The following is a 23882-nucleotide window of genomic DNA, read 5'->3' as shown; positions in this document are numbered from 1 at the left end:
TATCTTAAGATGCAGTGGGTTGGATCCAGGATCTGCCTTTTGTGAATGGAAGGGCAATGCTATCAGATCTAGTAAATTCTAACTGAAGGTGGCTCCAATTGCAGAGAACACACATACACACACTGCACCTCAGTTCACCCAATTCAGCTGTGCCCCCCAGTCCTCTATGTAGCATTTTTAGAGGACTGGAAGGGTTGCCATGTAGCTTCAGATATACTATATAAGTAAGGTAGTTAGTGCTTTCATAATTGTATCACTATAAAGTCTAAACTTCCTGTAAATTATAAAACTAAAATGGTTTATCCTGTTCATATGAATTTAGCCTGAAGACTACCTGCACAGAGAGATGTTCTGGCCAAACTTCAAAGGAAAATAGCTGAGTTCAGTGCATGTCTGCTGTGCATTTCAAAAGTAAAAACATATATGGGCCAATATCCCTGAATCAGCATTCTCTGGGTTGTGCTCTCCAGCAAATGATATACTGAGACATATTACCTTTGGTATTATAACCATTGTGATAGCAAATAATTGTCCCATCCTCTATTTTCTAGTCTCCTTTTAAAGCCCTCAAAGCTGGCAGCTCTTATGGTAACATACTGCACACTATAACTGCATGCTGTATGGTGCTAAATGGATTCAGCTTCCATTTGAACCAGTATTTCATCTTATGGCAAACTGGGCCTTTGTGGAGGCCACTTTCCAGAAAAGAAATGCTTGTGGGTATGTGATTATGAATACAAGTAGAAGGGGGTTGGGTGTGAAGTGTGGGTGTAATGGGAGGGATGTTGCTCTGTGTATGTTTTGAGACAGAGGATATTTACATTGATCAAGGCACATGTGTTTTTTCTACATGCTTAACTCTTTGGCTGTACTTTCCATATTGTAACTTCATTTGCAGTCTGTGGTTTGGTTCTTTTCTTCAAATAATCTGTTGCATGTGTCTGAGATCTTTGTCAGTGATTCACGTCAAATGGAACCTAAAGACGGGCTCACCTCTATGAGTGGAATGCTAGAATCATAGAAGGTAAACATTTCCTAGTCCCTGTATTTAGGATGACTCCTGCAAATATTCTAATGTGTGAGTTTTGCCATGGCTTTGTCTGTTTGCAATTTTCTTCCTCCTTGAAGGAGCTTCTCTGTTTCTGTTTTGACATTTCTGCCATACTGTATTTACTAGTGACAGTTAACAGTAGCCTACATTCCAGATCTGCCATAAGCAATTCTGTCTCTGCTTTTTCCTTGCTCCACCACCAGCCCTTGTGGACGAGCAGAATGGACTACACTGTCTGCCTTATACACTTCTTGAATCACGGGGCAAAGTAGAGAAATAACAACAATAATAGTACAGATATGGATAAAATGTTAATGATTCCCTACAGAGTTGGTGTAAAGATTATTTAAATAATTAGGATGTGTTTTCAACTGCTGGAAACACAATATAAAAATCAAATATGATAGATCAACAGTGAAGTTAAATTTCCTTTTCCTGGTCTGGCAGGATTTACGTGACTGAATAACTTTAAAGAAAACTCTAGGATGAAAAGATGTCCAGTTGCAAGATGTCTAGTCTATGATACATCTATAAATAGTCCCAGGGGGAGTTACCCATATTTGTTTTAGACTGTAATCCTATCAAGCAAACCAGTATGCTGCCCCAAATTCAGTGTTGCATATTTGTGAGTAGATAAGTATGGGATTGTGCTTTGTTGGACTGTAAACTATACTCCCATAGTGTTTATGGGTTCATTTTTGCTATATTTAGAGATACTAAATGTTTCTATAATTGTTATTATTACCTGATAAATCCATTTTCAAGCACATCAGGTTCATTGTCAATAGTTGTCACAGACAGCTTATGGACAGCTGGGCAGGAGTGATAGGTGTCAACTTTCGCCATTTTCCTTTACATATCAGCCACCAAATGGTACCTGGAATACAGGAATAATTTATTGCAAATTCTGCACTGTAAAGAAGAAACCTTCAAATGACCTTTTTTAAAAGCTGAGAGAGAGAGAAAGGAGGAACAACTGTCAAAAGAGTAAGCATGATTTATTATAGTGAAATGACATGAGTTCAGCAGTGCTTGCAACTCAGTCCTTGATATGTACAGGATTGATTCTTTACTTTGCTTTGTTAACTTTGTTTAAGCAGTATTATTGATTATGGTGAAGCTTTGGTCCTTCAGATGTTTATAGACTACAGTTTTCATCTTCCTTTACCATTGGCAATGCTGATTGAAGCTGACGTGAATTGACAGCCAACAATATCTGGAGGGCCTTGGGTTTCTGATACCTAATCTAGAATATTTGAAATCACACACAAAAATCATAATATCTTGCATGGACAGATAAATGTACTGGAGCCTTACATTTGATGATAATACTTTCAATGGCTTGACACAATCACTCTTGTTATAGAGTGAAATTTGTCTGAAATTTTTTTAAAAATCCAAAATCCACAAAAAAAGGTATGTCTTTATTGGTCAGCAAAAATGCACAAAACACATCATATAAGCTTTCAACTCACTGCTGACCTCTTAATCAAGTTAAAGATGTTAAAAAACCATGCAGGGGGAAGAAGAGTGGCAGTGACAGTGTTGGAGTTACAGGCCTACATTTTGAATAGATGTTGTCTCCGCTGTAGGTCCATTGGAGGAATGTTGGCAAAGGCTACACTTCTCTTGGTCATGTGAGAACTTAAAGAAAGGGCAGAAAAATATGTTTCCTGAAATAGTAATTTGCTAACATAGCAAACCTTTTAAATGGATCACAAATGATCTCATTGGTATTTTTAATGACAGCTAAAATTCTACAGCTCCACTGGCAAACGCCGAGTTAAAACAACATATCAATGGAAAGCGGAATTTCTTCTTTGATAGAACTATTTCTTTGGAAAATAAGGATCACTTTTCCAAATCGTATTGCTGAATTTTATACGCTTTTTCATAAAAAAAGAAAATAATAGTAATCTACAAACTTTATCTTCATATAGGAGCATAGACGGTAAGCAGAGTGCCTTTCTTTCCACAGTTATACAGTACTGTTCTCTTTGCAGAAATATATTTGTGAACTTCACTATTGTTGCGATTTATCTCTGAATATATGTGGACAATTTATATGGAATAAATACATGCATTTCCTTTAAATAGCATTTTACTGATTTCATTCAGATTAAAAACCATTCCCTGAGAGCCACAAATCAACATTTTCTGAGAGCCATAAATCAAATGAATCCCATTTTGAGAGAAAGGTAGAATATAAATCTCCAAAATAAAATAAAATAAAAGCACTGCATACCAAAGAGCAAAAATCCAAAGTTTTTGCGATCGTATTGCACATTTTGCAAAGAATCCTATGAATATATTTGTGCAAAAATGGGTAGGATTGTACTGCATGGTTGCAAGCTACATCCCATTAATGTTCATGACAAATCTCTTGTTAGTTTCAGTAATTCTGCCATCTCAGGCAGTTGCAATGTCAGGGTGAATTCAGTGCAGTTTCCTTCCAAGCATCTATGGAGAGGACTGAACTGCGAAAGCTAGGTCAACATGCTTGTAAATCCCTGAATATGTTAAATCATATAAAATTCTGTGTATTGGTCCATCCCATGGCATTACAAAGTTGGTATATTTCCAGCAACCCCACTACTTTGTCATAACCAGCTACTGACATGAGGCTAGTGATGTTCAGCTACATCTGACAGAAATCTTGAGAGTCATTCAATTGGATCCAGACTAGTCATTCTTTAGTCCCCTGAAATTAACAGGATTAAAACCATGACTACTTTGTCCCACTGATTTCAACCATGACTAAGTAAGCCTGAATCAGCAAATTAGGCCAACTAACGGTTGCAGGGTTGCTGCAGGTTAACAGGTAGCATTGGACACTTTATAGATGTTACACATTTAATGACCCATGCAACAAAATCTGCACACACATCTGTATAAACTGTTTATTTATGCATGCACACACAGAGAGAACTCTCCTTAAAAGTTCATAGAGACTAACAATAACAAAAATACAATTTAAATAAACAAATCATGTAATGTTAGTCAGGTTTGTTGTTGTGTGCCTTCAATTCATTTCCGACTTATGGTAACCCTAAGGCAAGTCTATCACTGGGTTTTCTTGGCAAGATTTGTTCAGAGGAGGTTTGCTGCAGGAACAATATAAAAACAGCCATAGAAAATAATGAAAACTATCCTGCTAATGAAAATCCTGGGGGCACCTTAGCCTTTTCAAACAAACAGACAGAGAGGCATCTTTTCATGTCTATCCAAAAAAGAGGTTCCATAAATACAGGGTAATTTTTCTTTCTTTTAAAGCAAATTATTTTCAAACATCACTGTCCAAACTTGTACAAAGATGAGGCTAACAGTAAAGCCTACTGACTAAATGGCAGTCAGGGAAACAACTCCTATGTAGAAAGTTTACCATCCAGGTATGGATAGCCATCCAAGTATGGCTGTTCTAGAGCATGCACAGATTTAAACACCTTTTTAACAAGACACCTTGATTTAGGCCCAGATGGAAATTTGCAGTGATTACTGATGGTATCATCCAGGCTGACTAGGCACTGCCACCCAACACCCACACCTCCCAATGTGATTTCTATTATGATATAATTGCTGAACTGTATTTTATTTTTATCCTCTGGATAGCGGGGGGGGGGGGGGTAAAATGATCTTAAATTTATAAAATTTAATATCATTGGCCAAAATCCAATTGCTAGTTCCCACTAAAATAGGTCACTGAATCAATGGCAACTTGATAAATCAACATTTCAATAAATCTAATTTAATAGGGATTAGCAATTTGATTTAGGTTTCATTTTTTAATATCTGTGTGGCTCTCTGAGAGCCAGTGTGGTGTACCGGTTTGACCACTAGACTACAACTCTGGAAACTAAGGTTTGAATCCCTGCTCCATCATGGAAATCCACTGAGTAATCTTGGCCAAGTCATACTCTCTCAACTGCAGAGGAAGGCAAAGGCAAACCCTCTCTGAACAAATCTTGCAAACAATACCCCATGATAGGCTTACTTTAGGGTCACCATAAGTCAGGAATACCTTGCAGGCACACAGCAACAATGATATGGTTCTCTCCAATAAAGAGAAAATCTAGTGCTGTTAATGCACATACTCTAGAGCAGGGCTGACGAATGTGTGACCCTGAAGATATTGGATTGCAATTCTTATCTGCCCTAACCAGCAGCACCAATAGTGAAGGCTGATGGAAGTTGCAGCACTGCAACATCTGAAGGACCCCATGTTCCTCGCCCCTGCTCATAAAGTAATTTACCTTGGGGAGGGATGAACACTGTGCAAGGACCTACTCAACAGCTCCTTGTGCAACATACAAAAAAAGATGTATGAACACATACCTCTGAGTTACATGTGTGTATATCACCTAAAGTGTTTTAGCCATTGCTGTTGCTGTTGCTGCCAACAGCTTCTAATTCCATTCACACAGGGTCCCTGCTAACTATTCAGTGTGTGAAAACAAGGGCAATTTAAAATACTGCTACAGTATGCTTAGGAAGGCTGTCCAGGCTTTGACTTCAAAGGGCTTTAAAATATTGAACAGTTTATTAGATGAAATAGTTTATATATACGAGGTAGTAACGTAAAACCTTCCTTCCATCTAGGGATGAGTGAAAATTTCCATGTCGTTCATTTTTAAAAATGAGAGCATACCAAAATTTGAAATTTCTTCATGAATAAGATGTAAATCTGAAAGTTGAAGAGTAAAACTGGGACCATGTGTAGACTTATTCAAGTGCCCAAAGCTTTCCATGACCTATCCAACAATACCATAAAACAGAAAGTGTGCAGCAGTGGTTTCTTATAGTAATAATGATGTCTTATTTTCCCCCTCTGTAACATTACTGGGGGCATTTTCAGATTATTTGGATGAACTTTATAATTTGTTTTTAAATTAAATGGTCAAAAAAGTAACTAAAATGTAACATTATATTAAATGCAGTGCAATGCAACCAAAACTGGGATAATAAGCAATATTAACAAGTTTCTTTTTTAAAGTACTGAGCAACAATTTACCCTACACATTACATCTCTGATTATTGTTTTAGCTTATGTATTTTTTACAAAACAGGCAGTGAGTTAAGCTTGTGTGTGTGTGTGTGTGTGTGTGTGTGACTGTGTAGCTATGATGCACCTGCACAAGACACTCACTAATCTACTGTTGTGTCACATATGTTCAGTCGTAGATAGTATGGTCTACACTTAATGCGAGAAAGTTGCTCAAATCCACATTTTGTATTTTGCTATAGACTCGATATATTGCCTGTTGCAGAGATGCATGATTTTTATACTGATTACTTTAATGTGCACTTTAATCATTTTTGCAGAGAACCACATGTGCAGGTAGATCAATTTCTATGCAAGCACTGGAATTCATTCCTGTTTTCTCATTCTCATTGTGCTGGTGGGGAAAATGTAGGATCTGCAATCCAAAAACATAGTTTTTCCATACTTTAAGAAAATGTCAGCACCTAGTGTTGGGAGGCATCACTCTGGAAGTGCCTATTGCTCATGCTGGTACTGGATACCCTTTTATTTATTTTATGTTCCAGGGTTTTGAACAGCACCAGGGAGCTGGATGTACCTGCCATGTGAACGTAGCATTACTCTGAAGCACTGTGGGAAATTAAAATGGCAAGCTTCAGATACCAAATGTTGCCGCCACCAGCCACTGCTGCTGCTGGGTAGACTTTCCAGGAACTTCCAACAGAAGAGAAGATGTATCAGAAAGATCTCTCAACACTAGAGATTCTGGTCCTTGAAATTGTATATATAGTAGATAAACAAATGGGACCTGGGAAATGAAATAGCAGGTGCCTTCAACCTTTGGCTTTCCCAGTGTTTTGGACTTCAGCTCCCAGAACCTGTCACCATAAGCCATGCTGGCTAGTGTTTGGGTCCCAAACAGCTGGAGGATAAAAGGCTGAAATCTATTGTGCGAGAGCAGTTACTTTACTTTGATTAGGACTGACAAGCTGAGATCACCCCAGGCCATGTGACCTCAGGGCCAAAGCCTAAGATGGAGGACACCCGCTAGTGATATCATTAAACAGGATATATTAAGTATCAACCACAATTGCTCATAGCATGTTATTGCAATAAAAAGACAACCTCTAATAAATGAGATAATGTTTCTCTGGTTTGAAACTAAGTTTTCCAAGTTCTGCAGTCACCATGAAAAACAAACTGTTCCCAGATGTGCTTCTAACACTTTCCCAAGCACTGCTTTTAAAAACACATGGAAATTGTTTTCCAAGCAAAAAGAAAGTTTTTCATCCTCTGCTTTTGATGGATTGCTCCTATTAACCAGTGCCCTTCACCTGCCACACATTTTTCTTTTCTTTTTTCTTTTACAGTCAGGTTACAGAATCCTATCTCATCTTCAAAATCTACAGCAGCAGCATCTGCTGCAGCATATTGTGCTAATGGTTACTAATATTTCCTTCCCCAAATGTTTTGCAGAAGGGAAGGAGACAGGGGAGTATATCGCATGGGGCTTTGGGGGGATTTTTGGAGCTCAGATCCGGGGTGACTGCGGGTCCACAATGTGAATTCATGTTATAACATGAATGTGTTATCAGATGAGATTCCTTTCTATGGGCGCTCCTTCCTTGGTGCTTCCGCAGTGATTCCAAAGTGACCCCTCATTTTGGTGAAATCAGAAAAAAAGTGAATTCACAGAATTCACTTTCAAGCTCACTTTGATTTCACTTCCAATTGGCCTGGTGTGGAAAACCACTCCGATGTCGCCCCCCCTTGGCCACTTGCATCCTGCTCCTTCATCCCCCTCCATCTCCTCCTCTCTGCCACCCTGTGACCTATCCCATCATCCCCTGCCTTCTCCTGCATCTGAACCCTGGCCCCAGTGACCCCTTGCGACCTATTCCATCATCTTCTGCCTTCTCCTGCATCCAAACCCTGGCCCCAGTGACCCCCTGCAACCTATCCCATCATCCCCTGATTGCTCCTTCAGTCTGATGAAGGATGACAGCTAAGGAGGGGGCAGGGAATGAGGACAGCGTCCAGACTCCCACTGAGCATGTGCAAGGGTCCCAATTTGAATTACTGAATCCACATGGTATGCACCGGTGTGGTAATACAATTTGCACTCACTCCACTTTGCATGAATCTGCATCATGTGACTTGCCTTAGATTTGATTCCCCCCTCCATTCAGAAGGTCAATGGAAGGGCAACCAGTTGTGATAAAACATTCACGTTACGACAGGAATTCTCATAGCTGAATCAGGAGTCACCCGGGATCAGACCTGCAAGAAGCCCCGTGTGATATACTCCAGGGATGGTGACAACAATAACAATGATAGCAGACCAACACAACTATCTTGTCTATGCATGTCCATTCTGAAGCAAGCCCTACTAAATTTAATGGAACTTGCAACTGTAAAAGGTTGGGAATCTAACACATCTAAGTTTTCAAAGTTTTCTTCAGGGCAGGCAAATAAACAGATAGAGAAACAAAGAAGGAAAGAAAAAGCAGGAAGATGATGTGTGTAGCTAGGGGAAAGGATGGCAGATGAGACGACAAAGAGATGAAGCAAGGAAAAGTAGTCAAGAGAATTATGGGAGGGAGGGGAAAATGCATCGAAGAAAAGGAATGGGAATAAGGAAGGAGGATTAAGCAACTAAGAAATGTAGGGACTGGGAGATGGAGAAAGGGATAAATCATTTAGTCAAGAATTTTGAAAGAGGACAAGAAAGAGAGGGATTCAGGAACGAGGGAGAAAATGACTGTAGACAGGAACTGTAGTGGGGGAAAGAAAGGAAAAGAAAATGGGGGCAGAAGAACTTGGTCAGCTAGGAGTTGCTGGGAGCAGGGAGAGAAAGAAAGACAAGTGAAATCTAAAAGCAAAAAGAATCAAGTTCCCATGGAGAGCTGAGGAAGAAAGACCTTTGTGTCAGGCATTTTGCTAATAACAGTGCAATCCACATGCACTTCAGAGGAAGAAAAGAAATTGTAGTGCAGCTTCAACCATTTGCATTAGGATTAAAAAAGAGAATGTTAACTGTAATAAAGAAAAAACTACAAAGCAGCAATCAAAGCTGTAACTGCAGTCAGTTACTACTGAGGCAGCTGTTCTTAGGCCACTCAGTTTTTCCTTATGCTGATTGTTCCCTCCAGCTAAGCTCTGGTGCAGGCTACAGTTTGAAAAACGTTTGGAGGGGGAGAGGGAGGGGAGGAACTGGCCAAGTAGAGATTCCTTGTTGAGTCTACAGAAACTGCACTGAAGCAGCTTTCAGGAGCAGGCACCACCAACTCACTTTTCAAGATAATGCTCCCACATTCATCTCCTTGACAGAGGACCCAGGCCCCTAAATCTGGAAATCCTGATTTTTATCATCATTACAGCTCAGGTTTCATTGCTGGGGAGATAGTACATGATATGTAGGGGAGGAGGGTGCTCAAAGACAATTACTTGAGAATTGCTAGTCATTGTCCCTCTCCTCCCCCCCTCCCCCTCCCTTTAAATTGCATGAGGTGAGATCATGTGCAGCAGGGAATTTTCCCCCTGTGAACATGGTTAGTGACTTTTCTTCTAGATTTGAAAGTGTTAGAGAGACAGAGCAATGTATGGTGAATCAACCTTTTTGGACTGCAGGTCTCAGAATCCCCAGCGGTCCCATGTTGTCCATGGGAGCTGTGGTCCAAAAAAGTACATTCTCCAAGCTCTGAGACAGAGCGATAGATAGATCCTTTCCGCTTCCAAATGAAATCAGTTTCAACACTGAGTTTCATTACCATCTCCAGAATGGTAAGTGATGCTATAGTGCATGCAAGGGAAGCAAACACACTACTGAATATTCATACTGAATATTTGGGTTGGTTGGTCTTTTGCCAGCAGTCAATGGGATTTTTGAGATCTTTCAGAGGCACAGAGACTACCCTGTATTCTATGTTTAAAAGATTGTTCTCCTGTTCTTCACGTGAAACTTACCAGGGCACTAAATGTACAAGTACATCAAATATAATTCAAAATAACAATCAGGAGCAATTAAAAACAGTAGGTGAAAAACAGCATAAAAGATATCAGTTTGATGTTTAAAAGGTACTGATTTTTATTTAAAGACATAACTGTGTTAGTCTGTAGAATCAGTACAAATAAAATGCATCTGAGGAAGTAGACTGAAGTCTATGAAAGTTCATGCTGCCAATTTCTTTCTTTCAGTTAGTCTCAAAGGTGCTACAAGATCTCTCTACATACTAATATTTATTTAATTAGATCTCAGCTGGATCCATGAATACCCCAAGCCTACCCTCACAACAGAGGTGCAAATCCAACAAAAATTGATTGAATGCCAGCTAATTTTGTACTTTGAATTTGGTTTACAGCATTTGAAATAAGCCAAAGATGAAGGGAGAAAGTGAGAGGAGGAGAGAGAAACTGGAACATTGCTGAAAATGTGAGAAGACAGAAGATGAAACAGAACCATCCCTGTCAAATTGGGACAGTTAGAGGGTATATAATAAACCTGAACTAGTTTTGTGAAAGCCATTGTTGGAATAAGAAATACATATTTGCACACCATTTGCAACCATATTGTTGTGACAGTCTGGGAAAGACAAAGGAAATTTCCTCTGTGGTGACATTGGTGGGGATGTTTGGATAGAGCACAGAAAGGCGAAAGAAATCACCTACTGGAGAATCAAAGTTGAATATAGAAGGTCTTAGAGATCCTTGGATCATAACTAGCATGCCCCAGATGTAAAAGTCAAGAGTTTCAGTCCAAGTATTAGGAAAAGGTGATGCTGTAACAAGGATGATTAAGCAAGGGTCAAATGGCAAAGCATACTTAGTGTAGAGATTTAACAGCCCAGGGTTGAGACTTGTGTCAGAAGATGAGAATTGTTTATGAGAACATGGCTGCTATTGTCTTATTAGTCAGCACCATCCTATTTAGAATATAATGGTTTCAGGGATCAATTTTGATAAGTCTATATTTTTTCATTTATTTTCTTTTCTGGTCACTCTTTTTGTCATGGAACAGATAGAAAGTGCAATTGTTTTCACTTGTATAACTCTTTTTGTGAATCAGTATGTAGAGAGATCTTGTAGCACCTTTGAGACTAACTGAAAGAAAGACGTTGGCAGCATGAGTTTTGTAGACTTCAGTCTATTTCCTGCAGGTGCGACCCATGTGCTTCCCAACCTGAACAAATTTGGTTTCCTTTTATGTTTCTCACTATACTCATAACCAACCAGGCGGCTTTTGAAGGTTGGCATTGTTATGCAGACAGATCCTTCTCCAACCTTTTAGAAGGCTAAACTCCTTGACTTCAGATTAAAGGACCACAAGCCAAAAGCTGCCTCAATTCAAATTATTCCTGACTCTTATTAAGTCTGCTATTCAGAGACTGCTTTCACTACTCACACAATAGTAAAGCCTTTTTTACAAAATACGTGCTGTTTTATAATCATGGCATTGGGAAGACTTTTTTAAATCATCTTGTCCAGGATTGCAAGTGGGGGGCAATTTTCATTCACACTACCATATTTTTAGGTGAAGAAAGTCAAAACTAGAAATCAGAAATGATTAGAAGCCTTCTGGGTTTCACTGTCTGTATTTGGTTGATTTCGGAGGGTTTTTTGCAAGCTGAAGAGTTATGGATATGCATGATGCCAAATAGCCACTTTGGAAGTTTTTAGTTCAGTTTGGGTGTTTTTCAAACAATTAATAAAACTGTAGTTGAATATTTGAAGAATAGACAAAAGGGATTCAGGCTATGTTCCTATACGAATTTACCTTACAGAAAGTTATTTCAAACTTGGTGGGACTTAGCAAAAGCATGTACTGTATTAGGAGAAGCATTATAATATTCCACTGCAGAACATATATTAGAATTTATAATGGTTCTTTAAACTGAAGGACAGTTCTATGCAAAGTTACAGGTCTTTATTTTAAATTGGTTTTAGAGGAAGCATAATAATCTCTGCATGGTGTATCTGGCATACAGCTGGCTTGAGCACTATGGCCACACCATAAAGGCTACTTTAAAAGGCCAGCCTAAACATGGTAATGGAGATGCATTGATTCACCTCTGTTTTTTCAGGTTTCTTCCCGTTTTGTGAAAGTCATGTTCTGTGCTGCCATAAAGTGGAACCATCTGATCTTTCCAGAATATCTATAACTGGAAAAGTGATGAAAATGAGTCCTGTAAATAAGAAAAGTTTACCTGGTCTGCAGACTGACTTGCTTAAAGTCATTAAGAGAATACTGAGAAATGACCATAGCTCAATGATCAAGTGCTGTTTTGTGTACATCCCTAGGTCCCATATTGTCACTTTAGACATTCCAGGACCCAATGGCCAGACCTGAACCTAACTTTTTGTTCCTGGGAACTTCATCTCATCTAATGCTTTATTGCAATAGTAGTTTAAAGTGGCCTCTGCCTCTTATGATTAATTAATAAATTGGCTATTCAGTAAGCTACATCTGATTACAATCTGTCAGGGGGAATGTGTGCCTTAAATTGCTTCAGATGACATCTGTTTTCACACTTTTGAATGTTGATTTTTCACCTTGCATTTCTTTTCTGTCAGGGTAGTCTAAATACCATAAAGGTAACAGATCTTGTCTGATCTTGGAAGCAAAGCAGGGTTCATTCTGGTTAGTACTTGGATGGGAGATGGGAGGTGCTGTGGGCTACACTTCAGAGGAAGGAACTGGCAAAACTACCTCTGAGTATTCCCTGCCTAAGAAAACCTGATGAAATTGATGCAGTTGCCATAAGTCAACAGGAGACTTGAAGGCACAGACACACACATAGGGTGGGATTAATTAACTACCACACATGGGAATCCATTGCACACATGTACTTCACAAACAGACTTGCCAGCTTAAGACTCTTCTCCAAAGCTATTTTTGCTGATGAAAAATTTTCCCTCTGCTGAACTTATTCTCTCTCTCTCTCTCTCTTTCCTTTTGGATGAAATAGCAGTAACATGACTTTTCAAGAACAGTTGGAATGGCCTGAAACAATTTAGACTTGATCAGAACCTGCTTCAGATCCAGTCCAGATCTTCACAAAATATGGTTCGTGATTGCAAAGCCTGGCCCAGAGTTTCAGAGCCTCTTCCCTTTTCTCCAGTTCTTAGGGGGAGAGCAAAGAATCTCAGAGTGAGAGCACTGCCTTGAAAACCTTGTGGGTGTGGGTGGGTGCATGTTTGCATGCATACACATACATACATGCACGAGATTGATTGCTGTTGGTAATTATTCCTGTTTTCCATCAAATCAGCTTTTTGTCATATGGAAACCTCATAAATGAAAGCCTTCCAAGAGCACCTCATCATCAGCAGACCTGCTCAGATCTTGCAGACTGAGCCATGGCTTCTTTCATTGAATCAATTCATCTGTAATTCATTTTTCCTCTTTTCCTACTGTCTTCCTCTTTACAGAGCAATATCCCTTTTTCTGATATGTCCAAAGTATGACAATCTTAGTTTAGTCATTTTGGTTTCTAGTGGGAGTTCAGACTTGATTTGGTCTTGGACCCATCTATATATATTACATATTAATGGCCCTACTGTAGACTGCTGCACAATGGCTGCTGTAAACGCAGGAGTATGCCAAGCCTGCACTTCCTTCCTACCTTCCCCTCTCAAATATCCCTAAGGACCATCCCTAGGTCTCAGGGTTTGGCCCTGAAATCTCAGGGGCTGGGATGCTCCTGACTTGGCCATACTAGTCCAAAATGGTCCAATTTGATTCATTTTTTAGCCATATCAATACACAAACCTACACAATGGGGTTACCCTCTGTCTGTATCCCTCTGGGTCACTTTCCTCTCATATGTGAGCCACCCTGGATCTTATCTGGTAAAAAGGTGTCATATACATAAATAATAATAAAATTGAGAAACATAGTTTAGATATAATAATGTAGACATGTTATGGAATTTTTTCATGGTGTGGTTTGTCACATATAATTACCAAGAGCATCTCCTTGGTGCAGTACTGGAAAGGCCAAAGTTCACTCTCTACATAGCTTTGGACAGACAATCTGACTGCCATTTCAGCTCTTGTTTCAACATAACCTTCTGAAAATCTAACCAACACTTTGAAATTTTTGCCTATGACTTAGGCTAGTGGTACTCAAACATTTAGCCCTTCACACACACCTTCACACATACACCCACTCAGTGTAGTATAGAAATAAAAATATTTTTATTTATTTAATGTGTGTATTTTCATTTGCACATTCATGTAGTTAGGTTTCCTTTAATTGTAGTCCTGCACAACACACTTTCCCAATTTTCCTTTCCCCTTTTATTTTGTTTCTCTCAAGATTGTATGACTTGCAGTTAGTCAAGAAGAACAACTATTGGTAGAAGCAAAAATGGTTTTTGTGTTGTTGTTGTTGTTGTTTTAAAAATTGCTTTTCAGGCACAGCAGATGTAACTGGCGGTGGACAATTTCTGGAACTAATGAGCTCCCCTGTTCTGCAATGTGTTTACTCCCAGGTTGCTATTGATACTACACCTGATTGATCACACAGAAAAATCCAGTACAGTATAGGAAAGCATTTTCCCATTGGTTTGTGAAGAAGAAAGAAAAATTCCGAAGAGTATTTCTCTTCCTCTCTTTGCAGTACATGTAAATATGGGAATTAAAGGGCTCCCATTAGTTAAGGCATGTTTGCTAACATGCTAAAATCTCAATGTAATCATTGACAACCCTGTCTGGCAGCCTCTGTTTTAAACAGGACCTAATAGGGCTTTTGTTTTTAATGCACCTTTACATACTGTAGAATGTATGGGTAGTGAATGTATGGTCTGATCTTATGCAATCAATTTCTTTTTTAAAAAAATTAATATATCTTTATTCTGCAAAGCTTGCGTTTTTACAAGATAAATTTTTACAAGACATTTTTACAACAGGATAAATAGCCCTGAGCAAGTTCAGCCTTCTTCAACAGTGTATCCTTGCAAAGAGTAAAGAGTGAGGGGAGAGAGAGGGATGACAGAAACTGAGAGAGAAGGGAGAGAGAGAAGGTATGGGTTCCACAGCAAAAGTCCCACAGTCCCCAGTGTTCTTGACTTTCAGGGTGTAAATCTGCCACTCATTTTCAAGTCTGAATGCAAGGAAAAAAACCTGGTTACAAGCATTCTAAACTGAGTGTCTGAAGCATGGGTGGCTTAATCTGATCTAGGATTAGCACAGGAATCTGATTTTAATTCCAGGGCTCTCTCGTGTCTTTATGGAGTAATCAGGACTGGCTTCAAGCATTTTACTGCCTGAGACACATCATCAGATGGTGCCTTCAGCCATGCTCCCATGTCAGTTTACACAGTACCAAAGCTGGACAGAATATTTAGGCCCCAAGAAAGAAAATTCCACAAGAACTGCTAAAATAGAATCACAAACTAAATAACTAACATTTTGTTCCTTTTTTTTTTTTTTTTTTTTTTTTTTTTGTGATGTCCTAAATCAGCTGCTTCATTTTACCCAATGGAAGGGCTGGCTTGGGAGCTTAAAACAGAGCAATTTGAATATATATATAGTGCCTTTTCTTGGCTTGAATTTGGGATTTGCCTCCCATAGACACAAGGGCTCCACAGTGGTTGCCAATGCCCAATTTGTATGGTCTCTCATGCTGGATCATAGTTTTCCCATTGAGCAAGGCTCCCAGCATTTTCAGGTGACTCTGGGGGCTTGGAGGGGGGAAGATTCACTGCATAGTTTTACATATTAAATTCTGAATCCAATCAATTGAATACTCATAATTGTCTATTGTATTATTGCTGCTGCTGCTGCTGCTGTAGTGTGCCTTCAAGTAATTTCTTACTTATGATGACCCTAAGGAGAACCTGTCACAGAGATTTCTTGGCAAGATTTGTTCAAAGGAGGTTTACCCTTGCCTTCCTCTGAGGCTGAGAGAGTGGGACTTGCCCAAGGTCAGCCAGTGTTCTCCAGAGTCATAGGAAAAGGAAACCCACTGCCTGACCTTGGGCAAGTCCCACTCTCTCAACCTCAGAGGAAGGCAAGGATAAACCTCCTCTGAACAAATCTTGCCAAGAAATCTCTGTGACAGGTTCACCTTAGGGTCATCATCACTTAGTTTTAATTTTGAGTATGTGGTGGGCAAGAGAGCCAGCATGGTAGAGTGGTCTAGTTCCGATAATATAACATTACGATTTGTGTTCTAAGCCTGGGCAGCTATTTAAAATCAGTTCAGTGATTCATTCATTTTTAGTCTAAAAACTAAATGTTCACATGGTGTACCAGTCATGCCACCACATTTGTCATGAACACAAAACACTATTTTGCACATTATGAGAAACTTCCTTCAGTTGGCTGACAAGTGGCAAATTCAAACACAATATGCTCCTGTCACAATCTGTTCAGGCAATGGCTGAGAATCTAAACCTAGACCGATGGGTCCCAAGCTTGAGTTCTCAAATATTTTTGGACTTCAGCTCCCAAAAGCCTCACCTAGAATTGCCAGACTCAGAGACTGTGAGTCCAACAACTTCTGGAGGCACAAGGGTGGGAATTACTGACCTAGACTGAAATGGAAATGAACACAACATTCATGTGAATGTCCCTGAGCCTTGAAGTATTAGTAATGCTGATACATAAAGTAACATCATCATAGGTACAGTTAGAATATTTCTCTCAGCATCAGACTGAACAAGATTTTCAGACATCATCAGAGTAGTGTCAGTGAAACATATTTATGAAACGCAAGGAAGGAAAGATCATAATTTAAGTTTCTGAAGACTAAATATCCTTCGTTTGCCATTAGTCAAGAAACATATTATTCAGTAGAACAGAGAAGTGTCATATAACTTGGACTTAGAGGGTGGGAAGTCAACGTTTAGTTTTGTTTGTTAGTTTTATACCTTAAACATAGATAGAGGGGTAGAATAAGGCAGTTATTTCCTTTATATTTGGATGTTCTTTGATGTTGAAATTTTGTTCTTTAATTTTAATTTTAATTTTCTACTTTAATAAATATATTACAGTATTAAAAAATGAAAGATATTAGGATCGTGAACACAGATAATAGGTGATCAAAGAATAGAAGATTTGATAGGACTATTACTGACCATTAGCCTTTCTCTGCCTTTTTTATTCAGGAATCCCTGCATGAAAAATAAAGTTCTCAGGGAACTCCTGTATAAAAAGTATATCAATGGCTCCAAAAATGTTTATTTTTCTCCGCCTGAGGAACCTTAGGATTCAAAGGAACCTTGGTTGAGAAAATATATTGTAGGTGTTTGTTCTTTAACTGCTACTTATTTTCTCTGGTCAAACAGATGGTGCTACAAAGAAATAATTTGGGCACAATGAGAACAATTCTTGGGCACATTAGAGAAATCTATTCCAATACATTTTTGTGGCCTGTCAATGGATAAACAGAAAAGGAGGGAGACCACTCTTGCTATTTGCTTGTCAGTCCATCAGATACTGTCTTTTAAATCTTAGCTGTACATTCTAAAATACCAATAGGAAACCATTGCCCTCTTTAGTTGTTTTGGGACTCTGGCTCCCAGCATCCCTGACCATTGGCCATACTGGCTGAAGCTGATGAGAATCCAAAAATATTTGAAGTTTCTCACAACTTTCTTCTAAAATTCTTCATGGTACAATGTGAAAATTCACTGTCACTAATTCCACCGATGCTGAACAATGTCCTCAAAGAACCCAGCCACTGATATAATTTTTGTCTCTCCTCTGGAGTTCTACCTATGGTGGAAGCAGAGTGGGAACAACCATTGCATCAACCCCACCAAAGCTCTGGATTAACACTGAGAGAGGTGGGAGTTGGTAAAGCTCCCCTGCTACTACTCATTTGAAAATAGAACTCTGTCTTCTAGCTGCTAGTCCAGTGCTTGGCTTGTAGCACCCTTAGTCTGGGTGGTGGCTGAAAAGGCTGTGAACCAGAGCCTGGTGGTGTCAGCAACAGATACAGTGGAGAACTACTATGTGGAGAGGTGGAAGCCAGATTCTCCTTCACCTTTATTTCCAATTCAGCAAATTGACCAAGAAGAGGGAAAATAGTGCAGCTGGGAGATATGGAGAAAATAACTGTGGGGTGATGACCACTACTGACAGCTGTAATAAAGAAGTTTTCCTTTACTTTTTGGACTACAACTCACAAGAGATTTGGACTCTTCTGCTGCCATCTTGCTAAGATGTGCATGGCAAAGGCAAATAGAGGAAGGTTCTCTCAGGCCTTCTCTCCACCAGCTCAAATACCCTTGAGCCTGTTTAGCTACATGGGTGAGATGCACAGGAAGCCTTGCACATTGCTTGGACTGTGCGAAGCAGGGCCAAGGGTTTGCCTACCCTTCATTTACATCCTAGAACTGCACCTTCTTTGTTATGTTGCGCAAAACTAAATGTAAATCATTGGGGAAAGAGGCCAGCCTCTGCCTACATACCTCTAACCATTCATCTTCATAATATGACCTTGCTCCATTCCTTACACAAGAATAATGCACTTTTTAAATTAGTTATTTAAAATCATGCATCTCAATACTGGGTGTAAATCTTAAATTAACATCCTATTTCCAAAAAGCTACTGTGTCATTCCTTTCCTGTCAGCTTCTTAAAAAAATGTGCCTTTAAGATATAAGGAAAATCATGTCCTCCTGGAGTTTGTTATACAGTGGAAAGGAGAAGCCAGACATAGTCAGACATGCATTCTAGACTTTAGAAAAGCTGATTTCAGTAAACTTAGGGAAATACTGGGGGTGATCCCATGGTCAGTAATACTAAAAGGGAAGGCATATCAGGATGGGTGGGAGTTTCTCAAAAGGGAGATACTGAAGGCACAATTTCAAACAGTTCCAACAAGGAGGAAAAATGGGAGATGTCTCAAGAAACCAGGATAGGTGACTAAAGAACATTCAATTGAGTTAAGTTTTAAACAGAACATGTATAAGAAATGGGGAAAAGGTAGAAATCACTAAAAATGGAATTCAAACAAATAGCTAGCAGGTGTAGAGGTAAAGTCAGAAAAGCAAAAGGGCAGAATGAACTCAGACTTACTAAAGAGGTTAACAATAAAAAGGGTTTTGGGGGGTATGTCCATAGCAAAAGGAAGAAGAAGGAAACGGTAGGGCCGCTTTGTGGAGAAGATGGCAAAATGCTAACAGAGGACAGGGAAAAGACAGAACTACTCAACACCTTTTTTGCCTCTGTCTTCTCAGAAAAGGAAAAGGGTGCTCAACCTCAGGAAAATGGAGCAGAGGACACAATAGGGGAAATGCAGCACAGAATAAGTAAAGAGATAGTACAGGAATACCTGGTTAATCTAAATGAATATAAGTTTCCAGGACCTGATGAATTACATCTAAGAGTATTAAAAGAACTGACAAATGTTATCTCAGAGCCATTTACAATAATGTTTGAGAACTGCTGGAGAACAGAAGAAGTCCCAGCAAACTGGAGGAGGGCAAACGTTGTCCCCATCTTCAAAAAAAAAAGGGGGGCGGGGAGGAGAATCCCAACAATTATTGTCCAGTTAGTCTGACATCAATACCAGGAAAGATTCCAGAGCAGATCATTAAACAGAGAGTTTGTGAGCATTTAGAAGGCAATGCCATAATCACAAAAAGTGAATACAGGTTTTTGAAAAACAAGTCATATCAAACTAATCTGATCTCTTTTTTTTGATAAAATTACCAGCTTGTTAGATGAAGGGAATGCTGTAGACATAGTATATCTTGATTTCAGTAAGACCTTTGACAAGGTCCCCCATGACATTCTTGCAAACAAGCTTGTAAAATATGGGCCAGACAAGGTAACTGTTACATGGATTTGTAATTGGTTGACCGGCCGAACCCAAAGGATGCTCAACAATGGCTCCTTTTCATCCTGGAGAGAATTGGCCAGTGGGGTCCTGGGCCCAGTGCTATTCAACATCTTTATCAGTGACTTATATTAAAAAATAGGGGGCATGCTCATCAAATTTGCAGATGACACCAAATTAGGAGGAGTAGCTAATACCTCTGAGGACAGGATCAAACTTCAGAATGACCTTAATAGATTAGAAAGCTGGGCCAAAGCTAACAAAATGAATTTCAACACAGAGAAATGAAGGGTAATGCACTTAGGGCAAAAATAAAATAAAAAAGAAATGCACAGATATGGAATGGGGGACATCTAGTTTAATGAAACTACATGTGAAAGGGATCTAGCAGTCCTAGTAGACCACAAATTGAACATGAGTCAACAGTATGATGTGGCTGCTAAAAAGGCCAATGTGATTCTAGGCTGCATGAATAAAAGTATAGTGTCTAGATCAACGAAAGTAATAGTGCCATTCTATTGTGCCTTGGTCAGGCCTCACCTAGAATGCTATGTCCAGGTCTGGGCACCACAATTCAAAAAGGATGTTGAGAAACTGGAGCATGTCCAGAGAAGGGCAACCAAAATGGTGAAGGGTCTGGAAACCATGCCCTATGAGGATACACTTAAAGAGCAGGGTATGTTTGGCCTGAAGAAGAGACAGTTAAGAGGTGGTATGATAACCCTGATTAAGTATTTGAAGGGGTGTCAAATTGAAGTTGGAGCAAGCTTGTTTTCTTCTGCTCCAGAGAACAGGGCCCATTCCACTTAAATATTAGGAGGAATTTTCTGACAGTAAGAGCTGATTGACAGTGGAATATGCTCCTTCGGAGAGTCGTGGAGTCTCCTTCCTTGGAAGTCTTTAAACTGAGGCTGGATGGCCATCTGACAGGGATGCTTTGGTTGAGAGTTCCTGCATGGCAGGATGGGCTTGGACTGGAAGCCCTTGTCTCATCCAACTCTATGATTCTAAGATTCTATGATTCTATGAAAATGGGCAAAAGGAACCCGTGTTTGGGAGAAATCAGAATGGTGGGTCACGGAACAAAACTGCTTCCTTTCATGCCATTCTGCCCATTCTTGTGAATCAGTTGTGCCTCTAGGGAAATTGCAACTTTTGTATTTTTTTAAAAAAAAAATCTACTATAGGCTGTAGGCTATATTTGAAAGGAATGGCAAACCACCTCTGAGTATTGGTATGCATCCAAGGAAGTTCAGAATAGACCATGAATCCATGGGTCTGTTTCCAGAGAGTTGTACACCAGTATTGAAACTTTCTCCGTAACAAGAGGGGGAATGGTGTCACCCAAAAGTCACTTGAGAAGCAACCTCAGAGAAGGAGTTGGATTCAGTAATATGCTGTACAGTCATTAAGGAAATCTGCAGTCTGAACCAGGCATCCAAGCTAATTTCTGGCTCCAGGTGGGGCCAAAAGCAAGTCAGCCCATCATGGCTAAGCAGGGACAGAAGGCAGAGGTTCCTCTCCCCAGAGAGAAGAGGAGGCAGCCCAGAAAGCTCCAGGCTCTGCATGCCAGGCCCAGTGCCTGCCGTATTAAGATTACAGAGAGAGCGACTCAGAGTAAAACCGGCTAAAAGGCAAAGCAGCTCTAGGCTTTTGCTATCCTGTTAAGGTCTTTGCAGGGATCAAAATGTCAAGCAATTGGCTTGCTCTGGGCACATTTCTGGACACACCAAAGCAATGAGCTTAGACACTTTCCTCAGCTGTGAGCAGGGTTCTCCACTGTTTGGGAGACTCTGCTTTCTAAAAGGAAAGAAAGAAAGAAAGAAAGAAAGAAAGAAAGAAAGAAAGAAAGAAAGGGCATACCTGAACACACTGAAGGCACTAGTTCCTGTCTGAGCTTGGAAGCTAAGCAGGGTTGGCCCTGGTTAATAGGTGGATGGGAGGCCGCCAACAAAATGCCATGTGCTGGAGGCTATCTTTCAGAGGAATGAAGTGGCAAAACCACCTCTGAGTATTCCTTCCCTCAGAAAACTCCATGAAATGCATGTTAGCCCTTGACTTGAAGGCACACAGAAGAAAGCCCAAGCCCGGGGAATTAAATTTTACACGAACATTTCCACTATTCCTACAAGTTTGGGGACTGGCTATAATAAAATGAGTAGGGAAATAAAAGCACTTTGCATATGCTGAAAGACATTATTTTCCATTACTGAAAGAGGTAGTGAGTGGGATTTCTAGCACTGAAAACTGATTTCAGGGGCATCCCCTAGGTTCACCTTACAATATCCAGTCCTGAGCCAGACCTACCTCCGTCCTTTGCTATTCTGATCTTCGAGGCCAGAGAAGGGGCTCAGCCCAGGAAAGCTCTAGTCTCCTTTTACTTGGAGGAACCCCTTCCCGCTTTAGCCAGGGTGCGGGTAGTGGATTAAGCACTGGACTAGGATTCTGAGAGACCAGGGTTCGAATCCCAGATCAGCCATAGAAATCCACCTTGAGCAAGTCACACTCTCTCAGAGAATGGGCAGGGCAAACCCCCTCTGAAGAAACTTGCCAAGAACACTCAGCCAGAGGTGGAGGGGGGGGGGTGTTTCTCCATAAGTCAGAAATGACTTGAAGACACCCAACAACAAATAAACAAACAAACACCACAAACCACCCCTGGGCAAGTTGCCTACCTGCTCTTGCTGGGGCTGCGCAGACTGCGAGGAGAGCCTTACCATGGCCTCGGGCTGGAACAGCGGACGGAGAAGAAGACAGGCACCAAAGAAGAGAAGCCACCGACTGGGATAATCCTTCACTCGCCTCCGTCCCGGTCCATCCTCCCCAAACCCCGCTTGGAGACTGAACTCCCAGTCCCCTTCTCCCTCTGGGTTGCCCCTTGAGGAAACTACAAGTCCCTGGGGGGTTCCTGGAGAGCTTGGGGGGCTGGCTGGCTTGCTCTGGTCCCCGGAGGAGGCGGCTTGTGCGAGAGCAGCCCTCGCTTCAGCACCAAAGGCAGAGGACAGCTCCAAAGACAATGGACAGCTTCAAGTTCAGCTCTAAAGACCGTGGACAGCTCCAAGTGCAGCACCAAAGACAGTGGACAGCTTCAGCCCCGATGCCAATGGACAGCTCCAGGCAGCGCCAATAGTCCCAGAGAGGGCATGGAAAGGAGGCAGAGGCAGCAAGCAGGACTCTCCCTCCCTCAGCTTCCCAGGCTCTCCTCTCTTCTCTCCTTCTCCTCCTTTGACTGGGAGCCTCTCCCGCCTCTCCTCTGTTAATCTCCCTCCTTGCCCAGGGTGGCCACATGTCCTCACTACAAAGGAGAACAAGGCACTGCCAACTGGGAGGTGCCCTATCAGGAAGCTGGGCATGTTTAGCCTTTGGGGAGAGAGGAGGAAGAGGTGGCACATGATAGCCCTGAGAAGGGGTGCCCTGTTGAGAATGGAGCCAGCTTGTTTTCTGCTGACTAGGGATCCAAAGCACCCAGCAGGAAGGATCCAGGGTTGAGACCGCTTTAATGCTGGGATTTTGGTACTTTGTTCTGGCACCTGGCGGAGAAGGCTCATTTGTCCCCATCAAACTCCAGTCCCCAGTATTCCCCTAGCTTGGAGCCAGGGTGGTGAATGTGATCTCAAACTGGAGGATTTGTGTTTGGGCCACAGACAAGGAGCAAGGGGCTTAAGCTACAGAAAAGGATATTCCACTTCAGTATGAGGAGGAACTTCCTGACAGTCAGAGCTGTTCAAGTAGAGCCCTGTGCCTCAGAATGTGGTGGGGAGGTTTAAAACAGAGGCTGGGTGGCTATCTATCAAGAGTGTTTGTATTGTGAGTTCCTGCATGGCAGGTGTTGGACTGGATGGCCCTTGGGGTCTCTTCCAACTCTATGAATCTATGATTCTAAGTGAAGGTTAAGAGGTGATATGATAATCCTGTATAATTATGTGAAGGGGTGTCATATTGAGGATGGAACAAGCTTGTTTTCTGCTGCTCCAGAGAGCAATGGATTCAAACTACAGGAAAAGAGATTCCACCTCACCCTTAGGAGGAACTTCCTGACAGTAACAGCTGTTCAACAGTGG

The 23882-nt window shown here is 40.8% G+C and overlaps 1 protein-coding gene across 2 annotated transcripts in view; it reads right to left on the bottom strand.

Annotated features, from left to right (window-relative positions):
* The window catches only part of LOC149319329 (cyclic nucleotide-gated channel cone photoreceptor subunit alpha-like), a 39965-nt gene extending 17073 nt beyond the window's left edge, over nucleotides 1-22892 (bottom strand). The window contains exons 1-2 of one of the 2 annotated variants that reach the window (XM_089511483.1): nucleotides 22497-22892; nucleotides 1797-1928 (exon numbers count right to left, since the gene is read on the bottom strand). In XM_089511483.1, coding sequence (XP_089367609.1) covers nucleotides 1797-1897 — 101 coding nt within the window. In that variant the 5' untranslated portion in view covers nucleotides 1898-1928; nucleotides 22497-22892. Of the gene's footprint in view, nucleotides 1-1796; nucleotides 1929-12095; nucleotides 12165-22496 lie in introns of those variants that run through there. The other variant, XM_089511484.1, reaches the window with a different exon arrangement.
* Between the last annotated feature and the right edge of the window lie 990 nt (nucleotides 22893-23882).

Source organism: Sceloporus occidentalis, unplaced genomic scaffold (assembly GCF_023333645.1).
Source record: "Sceloporus occidentalis isolate IW3139 unplaced genomic scaffold, rSceOcc1.0.p SCAF_2, whole genome shotgun sequence".
Taxonomy (NCBI): domain Eukaryota; kingdom Metazoa; phylum Chordata; class Lepidosauria; order Squamata; family Phrynosomatidae; genus Sceloporus; species Sceloporus occidentalis.
This window is presented reverse-complemented; position numbering and strand designations above follow the sequence as displayed.